The sequence below is a fragment of the Fistularia commersonii genome, chromosome 12 (assembly GCF_037954325.1).
Source record: "Fistularia commersonii isolate RoL2024-O1a breed Wild chromosome 12, RoL_Fcom_v1.0, whole genome shotgun sequence".
Lineage (NCBI taxonomy): Eukaryota > Metazoa > Chordata > Actinopteri > Syngnathiformes > Fistulariidae > Fistularia > Fistularia commersonii.
In genome coordinates, this window is record NC_141295.1 from 10,699,919 (window position 1) to 10,715,664 (window position 15,746).

General features: G+C 42.8%; 1 protein-coding gene across 1 annotated transcript; it reads right to left on the bottom strand.

The window, feature by feature from the left end:
* Window positions 1-1,168: 1,168 nt before the first annotated feature.
* LOC147228775 (uncharacterized) lies at window positions 1,169-13,688 on the bottom strand. Its single transcript, XM_086156175.1, has 19 exons — window positions 13,631-13,688; window positions 12,750-12,914; window positions 10,638-10,756; window positions 10,384-10,567; window positions 10,192-10,304; window positions 9,589-10,108; window positions 9,140-9,255; window positions 8,936-8,986; window positions 4,908-5,157; window positions 4,619-4,746; window positions 4,426-4,522; window positions 4,153-4,275; window positions 3,796-3,968; window positions 2,658-2,755; window positions 2,438-2,565; window positions 2,015-2,195; window positions 1,738-1,882; window positions 1,468-1,544; window positions 1,169-1,198 (listed from the first exon to the last, which is right to left on the bottom strand). The coding sequence occupies exons 1-19, from the start codon at window positions 13,686-13,688 to the stop codon at window positions 1,177-1,179; spliced, it is 2,748 nt and encodes a 915-aa protein (XP_086012301.1). The 3' UTR covers window positions 1,169-1,176.
* Between the last annotated feature and the right edge of the window lie 2,058 nt (window positions 13,689-15,746).

The following is a 15,746-nucleotide window of genomic DNA, read 5'->3' on the forward strand; positions in this document are numbered from 1 at the left end:
AAAGAAATCCCCTGAAGTCAAACAGCTTACACTTTTTTTTTTTTAAGTATATAGATTTGTGTGCGTGTACCCTTTGTCTCAATTAGTTTGACAGTAAGGGTTCAAGTCTTTCTAATCAGGTGTAAGGTTCTGAAGAACCCCTGTCATTTCCCCAATTGTTAATTTCTATTTTTGAACACTTCTAATCAGATGAATGGTTCACTTAAAAAGGAATTACAATATCCATAGCTGGTGTGGATCAAGACATAACGGACAATACGTTTGCATGGAAAGTGTGCGGCGTTAAGCCACTGGAGGAATGTGTGATATTAAAAATAAGGGGTGGGTTGAAGACTGCTGCAAAGGAGAGTCCAGTGTTGAGAAACAGATAATTTATGCATCTGGCAGCCAGATCCGGACCATCTGTACACCGTAAATCATTGCTGCCTGACACTGGGGTAGGAAGTCTACTTTCACCATTTCATAACTTAGTTGCGAATCTAGTAACACCTTGACCCATCACAAGCTGTTTTGTAGCCGCTTTTGAGTTCCGAGATCTACTGCGAAGCGGAGTTCATTCAAATAAAACTTTTGTACTTCATTCTTGAGCAATACTTTATAGGGCTGCTTTTTGAGCTGAGGGATAAATTTGGAAAAGACAGAGGTCCCACTAACAGACCTTTAGAGGCTCTAATGTAAGACTGGTTCTCTATATCAACTCCTGCCGTACTTTGAGAAATACCTTTTATAGTAATCAGAGCCTTGGGTTATTTGATAGTGCAGAGGAATATCTTCAAATTTCCACCCTTTTACCTTGATAGATAAGTGACGAGTGACATGCCTTATGAATACTAATTCACTGAAAGCTTTCAGATCTTATTGTAACTCCGTAAGGCAGTACACAGCAAGTCATTTCTCCCTTATAAAAATTCTTGAAAATCCAGCAGTGATCAATGTTACCAGGAAACAAATTTTTAAAAACTAAATGTATGTTCCGTACGGTTTGACACCAAGTGTCAGAAAGTAAGTCCTGTTGGCTAGATTGAGCTCCACAAAGGCTTGGTGTTCATGTAGTCAATGCCGCTTCCCACTTTTTAATGGAGTGCCACTTCCTGCTGTAAAGCTGAGCAGCTGCAAGCTTAGCGACAGACAGACACACACCCTCTTTTGTCCTTCGAGAGGTTTTTTTATTGGCGGTTAACTGACTGATTTCTGGGCCCTGGGGATTTAGAAAAAAAAAAAAATGGTAAGGATGCAAAATTAGACCACAAATTGTTTTTTTTTTTTAAACCAAGGTCAGCACATTTAAGCATCAAACATTTCAAGTGAACCGGATATGGATCATTAACAAAACTCATAAATCGGTCACGCAGTGGGGCACCCACCACTGGCTCTCACAGCTTAAGAGTAACCCAGCCTGTTTATGGTGTTCATTTAATTTTTCCATAAGGGTGAGTTACAAGACTTAATTGACCTAATTTTCCTTACCATGACTGACTAAAACATCCCTCGACACACGGGCCTTCACGTGAGGAGCAGATTTCCGTTGAACACATGAAGTAGATCTGAGAGGGACATGAAAATAGGTCAGTGACTATTTTACAAAACCGCATCCACCATAATGTAACATGGTAAAATTCTGAATAATGAACGCCAAATTTTTATAATCCTCTTGTATACCAGTAGCATTTCAAATCTTCACCCTATTGACAAAATTTTAATTTCTTGTGTTTTAAGTCAAAACAAGGATCTGCTTACCTCTTCTTCCTGGTCCTTAAACTCACCATCCGGAAGGAACTGGAAGGTGCTAATGTTGAAGCGACGAGTCTGGGCTTGTAGCAAGGGAGGTGAAGGTTCAGACAGCACAACCTTCTGGGGAGCTGGATCTAAGGGGTTGGGGCATCTATGCAGTACAATTGGATTGTTAGAGAAAGTAGCTCTTGATGGGAAAATAGGTAGGGCATGTCATCTATCAGTAAATTCACTGTTAGCTTGAGTACATGTACACTGACATGAAGGAGAGGCTAAAACATACCCGTTGTAGAGAAGCACCCACAGAGCTTTACCAGAGCGGGGATAGGCCACGCAGTAGTGCACCAGCAGCACCAAATTAGGATCTGGGGCATTGAGTAGCCGTACTTCAAGGTAGAGGGGTTTCTTTAGCAGCATCTGCAGGGGCTGGTGATACTGAGGGTAAAAGCTGCTATACTGGGAATCTGGAAGGAAATGTGTTTTGTAGAGAAATTTGATTCATCACCTACTCATAACATGTACGATTGTCAGACAGCTGATCATCACAAGCGTACATTTAAGAATTATTGGGACATTAGAACACATTGTTCCATATTGGAGTTTCATTAGATTTAAAAAAAAAAAAAGTATATTGACTGCAATGGTCTCGAAATAAACCCACCAATTTTCAAAAATGCAAAGAAAACATTGGCTGAGAAAGACCTACCCCTGGCAATCCTGAGCTGGACTCCAAATACTCCCTGGGTCTGGACCGAAGGACCCAGGTTTGGAGTTTTTACCAAGTAGCTAACACTCAGGACAGGACCAGGTACATATCGGCATTCCACCAGGACCCTGACAGAGTGAAGACACAGTGCCTGAATTCACCTCAGTGACAGCAGATATGTTAAGACCACTCCATGATAGTTCCTGAGACCTGTTCCAACCTGACAGGAGAATCCCTTGTGATGGTGGCATAATTGTGACTGACAATTGGGATCCTGTTGATGATCTCCACTAAGTAGATCAAGCTTTTCCCCACTTCCTGTGAGAGCAAAAGAAAGAGGGATACACAACATTTGAACAATTCACCTTGAAACTTCCTTCGGCCCACCGATGAAGACAACTGACTTAATCTTTTACTGAGGGGCAAATTAAAGGAGTGGGAAAAGTCAGCCTTTTCAAGAACAGGATTTTGAAACACTGGAAGGAGCCAGGTGGAACTATCATGGGCTATTACTGCTCCACCTCCTGAACTAGTTGGTGAAGGATGTGTTTAATGTTCCAAGTTTGCCACTGGGTGCCAGCAGGCCCAGTTCTGAGAATGGCCCAGCACCTTGCTGCACCTGAGTGCCAGTCAAGGACCTTTTTCAAATCTTACTCTAAGCCTTGCCACCAAATTGCAAATCAAAACTAAACCACCGGCTGATAAGACAAGGCAGCACCCAGGATTACAAAATATGCAGGCAATCCCATTGAGAGTTTCAGGAACCTGCAGGGGTTCTAAAAACATCCCACTGAGTCCTATGCTGAACTGTCTGGTAAGAGGTTGTTACTATAATACTAAGAGCAGCCAGGCTAATGTCACAGGTTCTGGGTTGGCAAGTGGCTTACAGTGGCCACCACTGCAGGGTGGGTGGGCCTTAGAGTGGAACCACAGTGCCTTTCTGTCAAAGAGGCGTCCGCTAATGTGGGTTGGGCGTCTGGTAACAATGCCTCCTGGACACCTCCCATTTGAGGTGCTCTGGAAACAGCCAGCTGGCAAAAGGCCCACTGGTCCACCCAGAACAGACAGGAAGGTGTGGCTCTCATTTGGCTTGAAAACTCTCCAGGTAGCGTTAGAGAGAAAGGGTTGACCTATGTAGTCTTGCACCACCTGACTCCAGAGAAACCAACAAAACGAGATTGGTTGAATAAAGTTTCTTTAGCTGTAATACAATACTGATAACTACTCATTGCAGTGAAAAACATTTAAAACTTTGATTTCTGAGCAGGAACAGAAAGTCTTGTTATTAAAATGCTTAAAAGTTTACCATTTTTCCACAAGAAAAAAAAAAAAAGTCTTTTGCAATTACTAGAACTCACCACTCTGTGTGTCCCACAGCCATCCAATGGGATCTTAAACAAGGCATACTCCGATGTCACTTTCAGAGGTTGGCAGGTCAAGTTGCTGGCAACAACAAGCTGGTCAGGGGACAGTGGGGGGTTTGTAAGGGTTGCAGGCACCGAGAAGACAAAGTGGCGGTCAATAGTGCACTCTGGAAGAGGACAGACAGGTGTGTGTGTGTGTAAAAGGTCAGAAGTCTCAGGAGGCGATTGATTTTTAAACCGAAGGTGTCACTCCCCCTCCACAAGAATCATCCTGGCCTGAAGACACCTTAACGTCCACAGTATGTGTGAGGGGGCACTGTACAAGACAATTAGATAACAATGACAGCTCACCATCCATAGGGTAGTAGCAGGCAGAGGTGTGCTGGCTAAAGCAGCAGCCCATGGAGAGACAGTGTGACTGTGGTAAAGAACCATGTCCACAGGGGAGTTGTTGTTCACTGGGAAGGTTGCACACTAAGGAACAACAGGAGAAATGTCAGCCCAGCAGTTAAACAACCCCCCCCCCCCACACACACACACACACACACACACACTCTAAAGGGTGGGGGTCACACATGCTAAAATTAAAACAGCCTTTCAGGGGTGGAAAACAAATTGATCAACCTTTTCCAGACCCCGAGGATAAAACTGGACAGGAGTACTGATCTTCTCTTCTCCCACTTTGGGTCATGAAGACAATAGTGATGATGTACATTTTATCCTTTGAGAGAAACGTGTTTATATTGATAGCTACAGAAAAATATTCAATTATACAAAAAGGTCATGAGCTCAGTATGAAATCAGATTCAATACTTGCCTCCACCCTCATGTGACAGTTTGTGTTCAACTGCAAAATCAAATTGATTTTGCCATCGTTCCCACTGACAGCAGAATAACCACAATGCTTTGGAGCATCCACAAGGGTCACTTGAGTGCCAGTGATATCTGGAAAAGCAGCACACAACCCAGTGGTTTAGTTTAGCCTTCAAAGGGCACTTTTACTTGACCCCCTGCATACTATGCTTTGCGTTTCCTAGCCAAAACCACCCCCTGTCCCAATTTACTGTACAGGATGTACACGTTCAACTTCAAGGATGCTCATAGACCTTTAAATGCTATTTCAGAGACGGAGCCAGGTGGAAGCTCCAAGGTCATTTGATGGGCTGAACAGAAGACTGCAGGCTTCGGGAAAACAGGGAGCATAGTCTGACTCTCTGTGGTGCTGGGCTGGGTAGGTGACACAGGAGGAACCACTGAAGGAGGGACAGTTTGGTATGGGCACTGCAGGTCTAGAGTCCTATACTTCTGCATGGAGAGATCCCAATACCTCAGAGGTAAGGAAATGGTTGTGTGGGTCTATAGGGAGAGAATAAAGTCAATATGAAGAACAATAAAATATTTCAGTGATCACTTGCTTGATTGCCATTCATTTTCCTTGTAATGCTGCACATGGGGGCTCTTTCATGTGAAAATACAAGTGGCTGATTAGAAAAACACTTGTTGGTTCCATATGCATTCATGATCACTGCTGCACTGTCAGGGAGCACTGGGAACCAGTGATTTACACTGTTAAAGCACCGTGCATGTTACCTCTACCAGCAGATTGTACTGTTCTTAAGTCATGTAATTCTAATTTTGTCTTGTGATAAGTTATCTAAGCTATATTGATTTCTTTTGTTACAAAGATGCTATGCAAAAGTCAAATGTAAAAATAGAAGAATGTGGCTTTAGGAAAAGCCAAAAGGGAGCTTTCCATCATGCATACCCATACTATCCATACACAATACTTTGATGACTTTGGTACCCACAACCTGTAAAATGATAAAATGTCCAAACAGGAAATTTATGTTCAGGAAAATGTGTTCTAATCCTTTGTTTGAGCTAAATCATCTGACTGCGCCTTTAAACTGCATTGAAAACACTGTTTGGCACAATTTGGCACTGTTTCGAAAGGCAATCATGGGCTATAGTGAAGCGTAAAGATGACTCACCCTTAACAGACTATGGCAGGCAGGCAGAGGGGAGTGAAGGATAACACCAGAGACCCCTGCCGCCTGTATCATGTACCCACACCGTGAAGTTACATTGGGGAGGAACAGCCACCTTGTTTGATCTAACATTTCAAAAACAGACAATGAGACTTTGGCCCTATAACAGATACGTTTCTAAAAGGCAGAGTATCCTTCAATATTGCCAACTTCACTCTTGGATACTAGCACATTCTATGACCCAAACTGAGACGGCCATTGAATTAAATAAGGAATCAAAGAAATTGAATATCCAATCCAAGTCTATTTTCCCCTCCAAGTCAAAACCGACTTACAAGTTTGCTGAGATAATGAATTAAACTGGCAAAGAGAATTGTTGCTTCTATAACATGAATTGCAGAAATTATGCAGGCTTTGTCATGTCAATCATATACATACCAGTGACGTGCAGTCAGTAGACTGGCATCATGGAAATAAAAAAAGGTAAAATGAAAAAAAAAATTAAATGGTTATATTTATTCATTGATTTGTACTATAAAGTTATTTTCCACCTAACTTCACCATCTATAGTAGTTTTTTTTCCAAAAACCACTGCAATTATTTATAAAAAAAAAAAAAAAAAAAAAAAAAAAAAAAAAAAAATCACATTAAGCGTTTAAAATGAAGACGTGCGGTGACGTGGCTACCAGCGGAGCACACTATGGATTTCGCAATGATTCTGCTAACTGTGCTGCCAGCTATGCGGCTGTGACTGTTGGTGTCTCTGTGGATGTCACTATTAAAATTTTCAAACCCTTAAAGCACTAATATATGAACTAAATTTCAATGCGTTCGCTCAGTGTTTCCCAACCTTTTTTGAGCCACAGCACATATTTTACATTAGAAAAATCACACACCATACCAACAAATAAATGTCAAACATTTTTTAATGAATTAGAATGAAACCGTAGTCTCAATTTACTTAGTGTGAAATCTAATATCTGTAGATTCGTCAAGTTGCAATGCAAATTTCCCACTGATGTGCAACTTTTCCAGAAAACTTTTCAATGTCTGAAGACATGTCATCAATATGTCTGAAAATGGTATTATTTGAGACAACTCGCTATTTCTTTATCAACGCCAGAGCCGAGCATTTCTTCTACAATGATTTTGCTGGCAGGTAGTATTAATGTTTTGCTACGGTGTGTGGCTGTTTGAATTTAGAGAGGAGTTCAGCAACTTTGTAGCAAGCTTTCACTGCTTTCTCACTTGTCTTTGTAGTTTTCAACAATGCTGCCTGTTTGTTTACACAGATACAAGTACATTTTATTTTGAAAATGTATCATGCAAAGCGTCACTAATCACTCTGATACACAGGTTAATTCACTACCCGTTGCCATCGAACAGACACACTGCCCACATAGACATAGGAAGACACATTATTTGCATTGGATTAATAATTTTCGGACCAATCAGGTAAAAGTGGGCATTTTTCCACGGCACACCTGATCATCTCTCACAGCACACTAATGCGCCGCGGCACAGTGGTTGGGGAAACAATGCTTTAGCTATATGTATAATTTTTTATCAACATCTGTAACGTGTTTCTCGTACTGAGCGATCATAAAGCAACAGCGAAAACACACTAAGTGAGGCACACAGTGACAGGGCCTCATGGTAGGGGGCACTGGGGATCTCAGGGATCCTTTTTACTACTCCGCTAAAGAAAAATAGAATTTGCAATAGTCAGTGCAATAGTCAATTGCAAACATTAACAAGTCAAGTGCAGCCATCCAGTTATATTTTCCTCTTGCTTGGCTTTATTTCAAAAACGGAGGATTAGATAGCTAAACTGAAAGAATTTTCTAAACTGGACTTTCAGTCGAACTAGGAGATAAGTAAGGGAAGACCGACGCCGGCGCTAACCAGATTTGCTTCAGACTGCGAGACAGTAGACTCAGTCTTTTCAAACGGAGTGGTACACACGAAAAGGCTGGCTATTTGGATGTCCAGTAAGAAAGCGCCTTTTCTGATTTTCCTGCATTCTTTTCTCAACTTCAGACAATGTCTGGAGTCAAATGGGATATTGTGACCTGAAGAATCTGCAAAGAAGCCTAATCAAACATGAGCGGTCGGCCACTCACATTCAAAGTCAAATCGCGCTAAAAAAATTGGGATGTCCAAGATAGATTTGACTTTGAATGAACAGCAAAGACTCAACATCAGCATCCACAATGCTAAGGTAAAGGAAAACCGAGAGATTCATTCTCCGCACTGAAAAGACGAAAAACATACAGTCGGAACAGAACCGATCAAGGACAACTGTCTTCACTGGCAGTAATTTCTATTGAGACAGACTTTTAAAACTGAAGAAAGACAAGGACGATTTCTACAAGCAAGTTACCGATTCTTTTCTTCAGGAGCGGCGCATGGACTTCATTAATAGGGTAAGAGATCACTTTTTTTTAATGTGCTTTTTTCTATGCTACAGTTTGTATATGTAAAGAAAGCTGATATGATATTTCAAACAAAACGCGTTAACTGGGGCCAATAAAATAGTGAATAAGCTACTCCGTAGTGTTCATATGTTTGTAAATCTGACTGTGATGACGTCAGTGCCTCACCAGCCATGAACCTCACCGCATGTCACTGATACAGACACACACCAAAAGGCAAAGAGAACTTCGGAAATAATTACTGCCTCTGGTCTCAGATGAAGTGACAGTCAATTATGTTTTTCCATTGAACAGCAGATATTTGGAAACAAATCGATTTCATGAAAATATTCACTGACCTCTGACCTGGATGGAATCCGGGTGGGCAAATGGCAGGAATACTTCCATTCGTTTTGTCAAACACTGGAGATAGGGAGGCTGCGGAGCCAGACTAGGGGTAGCTGCAGTAGATATTGTAGACTGCTTTGCAGTCACCGTTGGTTCATTAGATGGACCTTGGTGCAAAGGGTGTGGTGTATAGAAGTAGGAATAAAAATGAGGGTAGTTACATGCATGACATGGGGGTTTCTGATCTAGTGGTTGTTGGTGTCCCAAAGAAGGTGGCTCCATAGTTCCCTTGACAGGTGTAGTAGTGGACATGAAGAAATTTGGTATTTTGTCATATATTTGGCTAAAGGGGTTCTTTGGAGTGGTCAGTTGTTGCGGAGTCACCTCTTTGGGAGGACTTGTAAGAGGTGTAGGAGCAGGAGGCGGAACAGATGGCTGGGGCACATCAGGAGTGTGTGGATAGAGGAACTGCCCATATGGATGGTAAACATGTATAGAGGGTGGATAAAATTGACTTTCAGGGCTCTGTGTCTCCACAGGTTGTTTTGGTGTATGGGTGGGAGAGCTTGGTGTGGGGGGAGTGTGTACATGGTAATGCTGTATGGGAAGAAAATAAGGGTAATAGGAGGTTCCAGGAGGTTTTTGTGGGTGGATATCAGGAACAACAGGAGGTTTTTCAGTTGCAGGGGTTGGTGCTGGAGACACTACAGGCACGTAATACGACACATAATGGTAATCTGAAACAGATGGATGTTGAGTTGCGACAACAGGTAACTTCATCTCAGATGTCGTTTGAGGGGGAGGGGTTTTTTGGTGCTCTCCAGTTGTGTAGGGCAACTTGCCAGGGCCTGGGGGGGGAAAGAATGGATAAAGCCAAGACATTGGAACATTGTTTGGCACATATGGAACGTGTGTTTGTGTCCCACTACGGTCGCGATGGGTTGTCGGAGGATGAGTGATGACTTTGGAAATCTGCTCTGTGCCCGGAGAGGGGGAAACATTTGTTTGTTCCTCAACAAAAACAGGAGCCCACTTGCCAGACCATAAGGGGTAGAGGAGCTGCTGAGGCTGAGACCCAGGCGTACTTTCTGTAGCTGGTTGGGGAGTGTGGGTCACTTGTGGCCCAGGGGTGTAAAACTTTGTTAGCGGGTAGTAAGTTTCAACATAGTGACCAGGAACTTGATCAATCTGCTCCATAGTTGGAGACTGAGATGCAGAAGGGGGAGGGGTCTTTTGATGCTCTTCAGGAGTGTAGGGGAAGGTAGGCTGCTGAGACTCAGAGTCCAACGTGGTCTGTGGTGCCTGGGTTGCTTGAGTCCAGAAAGGGTAAATGTGGTACAGATAGGGGTACGGGTAGATGTATTTATATAGTTGATCAATCTGCTCCTTAGAGGGAGCTTGTGAAGGAAGAGGGGAAGTGGGCGCAGGAGTATCAGGATGTGGCGCAGTGGTAGTAGGAGGAGCAGTAGGAGTGGTTGGGGGAGAAGATGTACTTGGGATTGGACAGGAAAGGATGTATTCCCTCTCACCTAATACAAGATGGAGATGTAACCTATCCTGGAAAAGAGGGTTGCATTAAACTATTTTGCCAAACCTGCTTTTTTGGCACATTAGATAAGCTCAAAAATCAGACAACTTACTCGAATCATAATACAAGGAGCGCTGAAGGAAATGAAGAAGACGAGTTCTTCAGGTGGTGATTTGGTACGATAAGCACATTCAGCAGAAACAAATGGAGCCAAAACTCCATTTACTGTGAAAGATTGCACACTCCTCATACCTCATTCCTTGATCAGATGTTAGGTTCAGTTTTTTTTAAGAACACGCACTACCTCGAACTCTCATTGTTGGTAAATTATACTCCTTCAAATGCAGCTGAAGTGCCATTCCATAGGTGGAGCAGAAAACTACTGGGTCAGCCTTTGGCAGAGATGGGGCAGAAGAAGTAATCTGTTCTGGACATGAGAGCTTTACTGGGCTACCCGACCAAAGCATCGGAAGCACAAAGCTGCCGTTCTGAAAGAAGGAAGATGATGGCAGATTTAAAAGCCATGAAGAGTGTAGGAAATTTAAGTGCACTTCATACCTCATGTTTCATGTAACATGCATCATATGGCACCATGAGCTCAAAGCCACGCCATGACGGTTTCACAGAGTAACTGCAGGAGGATGGTATCTGCAATGGAGAGATGGGGGACAACCCCCCTGTAAAGAAAAACAAATCCTGAAGTAAGAAAACACATACCAGCTTTGATATGCCACAGAACCTTAGACCAGCGGTCCCCAATCCCCGGGCCGCGGACCGGTACGTGGATCAATTGATACCAGGCCGCAAAAGAAAATCAGTTATTTCCATTGGATTTATTATCCGAGCCTGAACAACCTTTATTCTGAAAAAAGTCCGGAATCTCTCGGTTACATCTCAGTCACTTGAGCGCCAAAAATGTTACCAACAAGCAAGCAAAATGAGTAAAAAAGCAGATGTCAGACAAAAAGCTTCTTTTCGGAGGGGAAAAGGTGGATCCACACAGAGGATTCACGTTATTATGGCTGCGCACCCCCTGGTCCATGGTAAAATTGTCAAGCATTGACCGGTCAACGGCAATAAAAACATTGGGGACCACTGTCTTCGACTATGCTGTCCACACTGAAGCTAACCACCACATGGTCAACAAGGCTTAATCATTTGAACAATAGTTCTCCAGGTCAGAGCTGCCACCCCTCACAAAAAAAAAAAAAAAAAAAAAAAAAGTGTTCAACTGTCTCAAGTGACAAATATTTAGCCAGGCCTGTTGATGACATTTAGGGTTGCTGATAGATATTTGGATGTCACAGTCAATGGCCTTAAAATCAATGTCAAATGGAAATGTTCAAGAATTTCCTGTAAAATATGCATTAACAGCAGTAGATAGTAAAGTAAAATGTTATGTCTATGGCACAAAGTCAAAACATCAATGCCTCATGACACTTAACATATAGAGCGGATTCTTGACCATACACTATGATTTAGAGAAGATGATTTACAGAAACCAAACACTCGCGTGACCAAACACTTGGTGAAAACTTGGACAGGTCTTTTCCTTTCGGCTTTACCCTTGAGGGGTAGCCATAGCGAATAAACCTTCTCCATCTAACCCTATTCTGTGTCCTCATCTCTCATACCAACTAACTTCACACCCTCTCCCACTACATCCATCTTCTTTAGCCTTTCTCTCGATCTCCTGCCTGGCAGCTCCAATTCCAGCATACATCTACAAATATATTTACGATCCCTCTGTAAATGATTGAATCATCTCAGTCTGGCTTTTGACCCTCTCTCCAAAACATCTGACATGTGCTGTCCCTCTGATGGACTCAGTCCTGATCCTATCCATCCTTGTCACTCCAAGAAAACCTCAACATCTTCATCTCTGCGACCTCCAGCTCTGCCTCCTGTCTGTCACTGTTGATAGGCCATACAGCATTGCTGGTCTCATCACTGTCTTGTCACCTTTCCTTTCATTCTGACTGATAGTCTAGTACCCCTGACATTTTTTGTCACCCATTCCAAGCTGCTTGGACCCATTTCTTTACCTGAAAACTTTTAACTGAAGTCAACGAGAAACACCTTCTGTCTTGGCCAGTTGGAGTAGAAAGAGTGTGTGAGAAAGGACAGAAAGCAATTTTGTACAGGCTAAAAAAAATTTCCAACAATGATTTCCCTACAGCACCACTTCAATACACAGTACCAGCAGTATGAGTGTGTTTTTCTTTAAAGTTTATTTTAAAAAATGCCATGGGTATGGTGTAATAAGAGTATCAATTGGAATGAAAGGACAGGTGTACAAGACTGTGGTGAGACCAGCGATACTGTATGGTTTGAGACTGTAGCACTGGCGAGAAGACATGAAGTAGAGTTGGAAGCTGGAGGTAGTAGAGATGAAGATGTTAAGGTTCTCTTTTGGGGTGATAAGGATGATAGTCAGGAATGACTCTAGAAGGACAGCACATGTTAGATGTTTTGGAGATAATGTCAGAGGCCAGACTGAGGAAAAGATAGAATATTTATGGATGTGGTGAAATAGGACAGAAGGTTAGTTGGTGCAAGAAAAGGATTTAGAGGATAGGGTTAGATCAAGGAAGTTGATTAGCAATGGCAACCCCTGAAGGGAGCAACCAAAAGAACACAAAAAAAACCCAAAACTGACTGAATTCTCACCACGGTCCACAAGCAGTTTGGAAAACCCTCCTCCAGAGGCAGTGAAGGTCATGACATCCTGGTCACAAAGCACCAAAAGTCTCATAGGCAGCCACTCCGAGCGACCAGGAATGGAGTTGAACAATGGCGCATAGACCTTCCCCTGGACTCCATGAAACCCCGGTGCTGTCATCACACAAAAAAGGAAAGTCACTCAGTGTTCCCAGTTAATATTCACAACTGCACAAACCACAACTACCTGATGTTCATCTACCTTGCACTCCGTGTAGAAAAGAAGTTCTCAATATCTCAGGGTGGCAATTTCAGCATTACCACTGACAATTATTAGTGTTGATTGGAATTTGAATTGATCTGTGCAAGATGATTTTAATAATGTGTGGCCAACTTGAAAAGTCTTTAACCTCTAAATAGACACATTTGATAGTATACCACAGTTACAGAGTACCACCATACTATGACTCTCCTGCACACGCACAATACTACACTTGTTTAACAACCCTAGGCAGCTACTGTCCATATTTATTTATGTGCTGTCTAGAATCAATGACAATTGTAATTTTGTATTGCTTACTTCACATGTACATTTATACTTGTAAATTAAGTCCATAGTTCTTGTCTAGAATCTATATAACATTATACATACATATTCATCTGTACAAGCTGCAAGTCACCTGAAAATTACTGGCGTAATACACCATGACAATATTGATAATTTTTCAAAGTATCTGGACCTGTTGCTCTTATGTACTTCTGGTTAGATGGTAAAGGGCATTTGCTCTGTATTTGTACACGTGTAATGACTATCAAGTTGAATCTAATAAAAATAAAAACTTTGCATGTTTTATTCCCCCGATGAAGAGAGAACCACCAAAATGTTTTACCTGCGGCGTCACCTTGATAGCCGTCCTCGGGCGGTGAAGCCCAGCGCCTGGGATGCATTCTAACTTTACCTTGAGTCCAAGACAAACTCTTGTGCCCAAAATCAGACCCGTCGGGATTGAATGCGCCAAAATGTTGGAATTGACGCCCGGGACCAGCGCGGGGATCCCGTCGAGTCCTCCTGAGTTCTCTCCGGGTGGATTTAGCCACATTCCCGGCCTGGGAACCCCGCAGGCCCGGGCCGCTTTCCTCCTTGTACCGGGGCTTCCTTCCCTCCCCGGCTGGAGCTGACGCCGACAACCGGTACGAGCCGACGCCGTTTCTCGCCTCTCTCAAACTCACGGAAAGACATACCCGGAGCGTGTAAATGAATAATAGCAGCGAAAAGAAAGCCATTTCTCTTTTCTCGTTGAAAAACATCGTTCGTTTTCTGTCTTCCCTTTTTTTTAAGTTTAGTTTGTTTTAGTTGTGACGCTTTTGCTCACGCGCGGAGGAGCCCACGCACCTGATGGCCGTTACTTAATGGTGGTCACGTGTTGGCCAATTAGTACGCGCACATGTGAATGCTTGGCCGGAAATGATGACCTGCTGCAGAGACTCACCTTGTCCCTGCACCCATGTCAACAAACCCCACACTGTTGGATGTTTTTATAATTATCCTGATCTTAGATTCCACAAACCTGGTAAATAATAATGATAATAACAATAATAATAATTATTATCATTTTTGTCGTTGTTTTCTTTGTATTGTGATATGCATCCATCTATAGATTGCCATAGTTATATAGATGTGTATATACAACTATACACTACTATTTATTGTAGATAGTAGTCTACTCTTTCTTTCAACTTGCACGTCCTGTTAATTCTGTATATGCTTCTTACCACTTTTTACATTTCTCTGTACTGTTTATATCTGGCTGCAACCATATGCTTATTATTTATTTATTGCTACCCACCTGGCTTCACTTCGACGGCAATATAAGAATTTTATGGATCGGGGAAAGACATTTCCAAACTGTACATATGACAATAACCACGTTGAATCTTGAATGTTGTAATCAAGTCATTACTATCAAAAGGTAAGCAACTTGATGATCACAGTGTTTGCTTTGTGTCTAGGGAAGAGGGAGTGTGTTATATGGTCAATTATCACAAGTTATAGAGTGCTTTCAAAGTGCTTGACACTAGATGGTGTTCAACCATTCGCACACAGATGGCGGCAGAGCTGCTATGCAAGGCGCAACTCAGGCCGGCGGGAACGACTTGGGGTTACGTGTTTTGCCCAAGGACACTCCATCATCCAAACAGGAGGAGCAGGGATTCAAATTGCCATCCTTCTGATTGGAGGGACACATCACTCTACAGACTGAGCCGCAGCAACCCCCGTATGGCGCAAAACGCTATGTTAAAGGAATCACTAACCGATAATGTGCTAAATACTCCAGTGGTTTGTGCTTCCACATGACGGTAAGAGGGTCCTTGGTTCAATTCTTTGTTGAGTTTGCATGTTCACCCTGTGTCTGCATGGATGTCCTCCGGGTTTTCCTGTTTCCTTTGGTTCATCGGAGACCCTAAATTGCCCAGACGTGAACGAGAGGGGGAATGGTTGTTTGTCTCCATGTGAGACCCTGTGATAGACTGGCGACTGGTCCAGGGTGAACCCCACCTCTCGCCCAGTGACAGCTGGGATAGGCTCCAGCCCCCCTCCCTGCGACCCTGAGGGCAGGATAAGCAGTACAGAGAATGAATGAATGAAGACTCATAAATATTCCTGACGGCACCTCTGTTGAAAATACCGCATCATATCACGTGTGACCACCATGAATGTCATGATGGGAATGCAGAGGTTGTATGTTTTCAAAATCAGCAAACAATATCCAATCTGTCCTTGTGTTCCTCACGGGACACTCTGCATTTCGTATTTTCCAAGTTGAGATGGAGGTCACTCATTGCAGCACCTTCTGGTTTAGATGAAAATGTAAAAAAAAATGCAAAGCACAAGTTCCTCATGAAACGTATTCAAATGAGGGAAGAGGTGAAATAAATCTGCAGGAGCGAGTCACATGCCCATGCAGAGACAAGAAGACAAGGTGGCTAAATTCTCAGGCTCCTCTT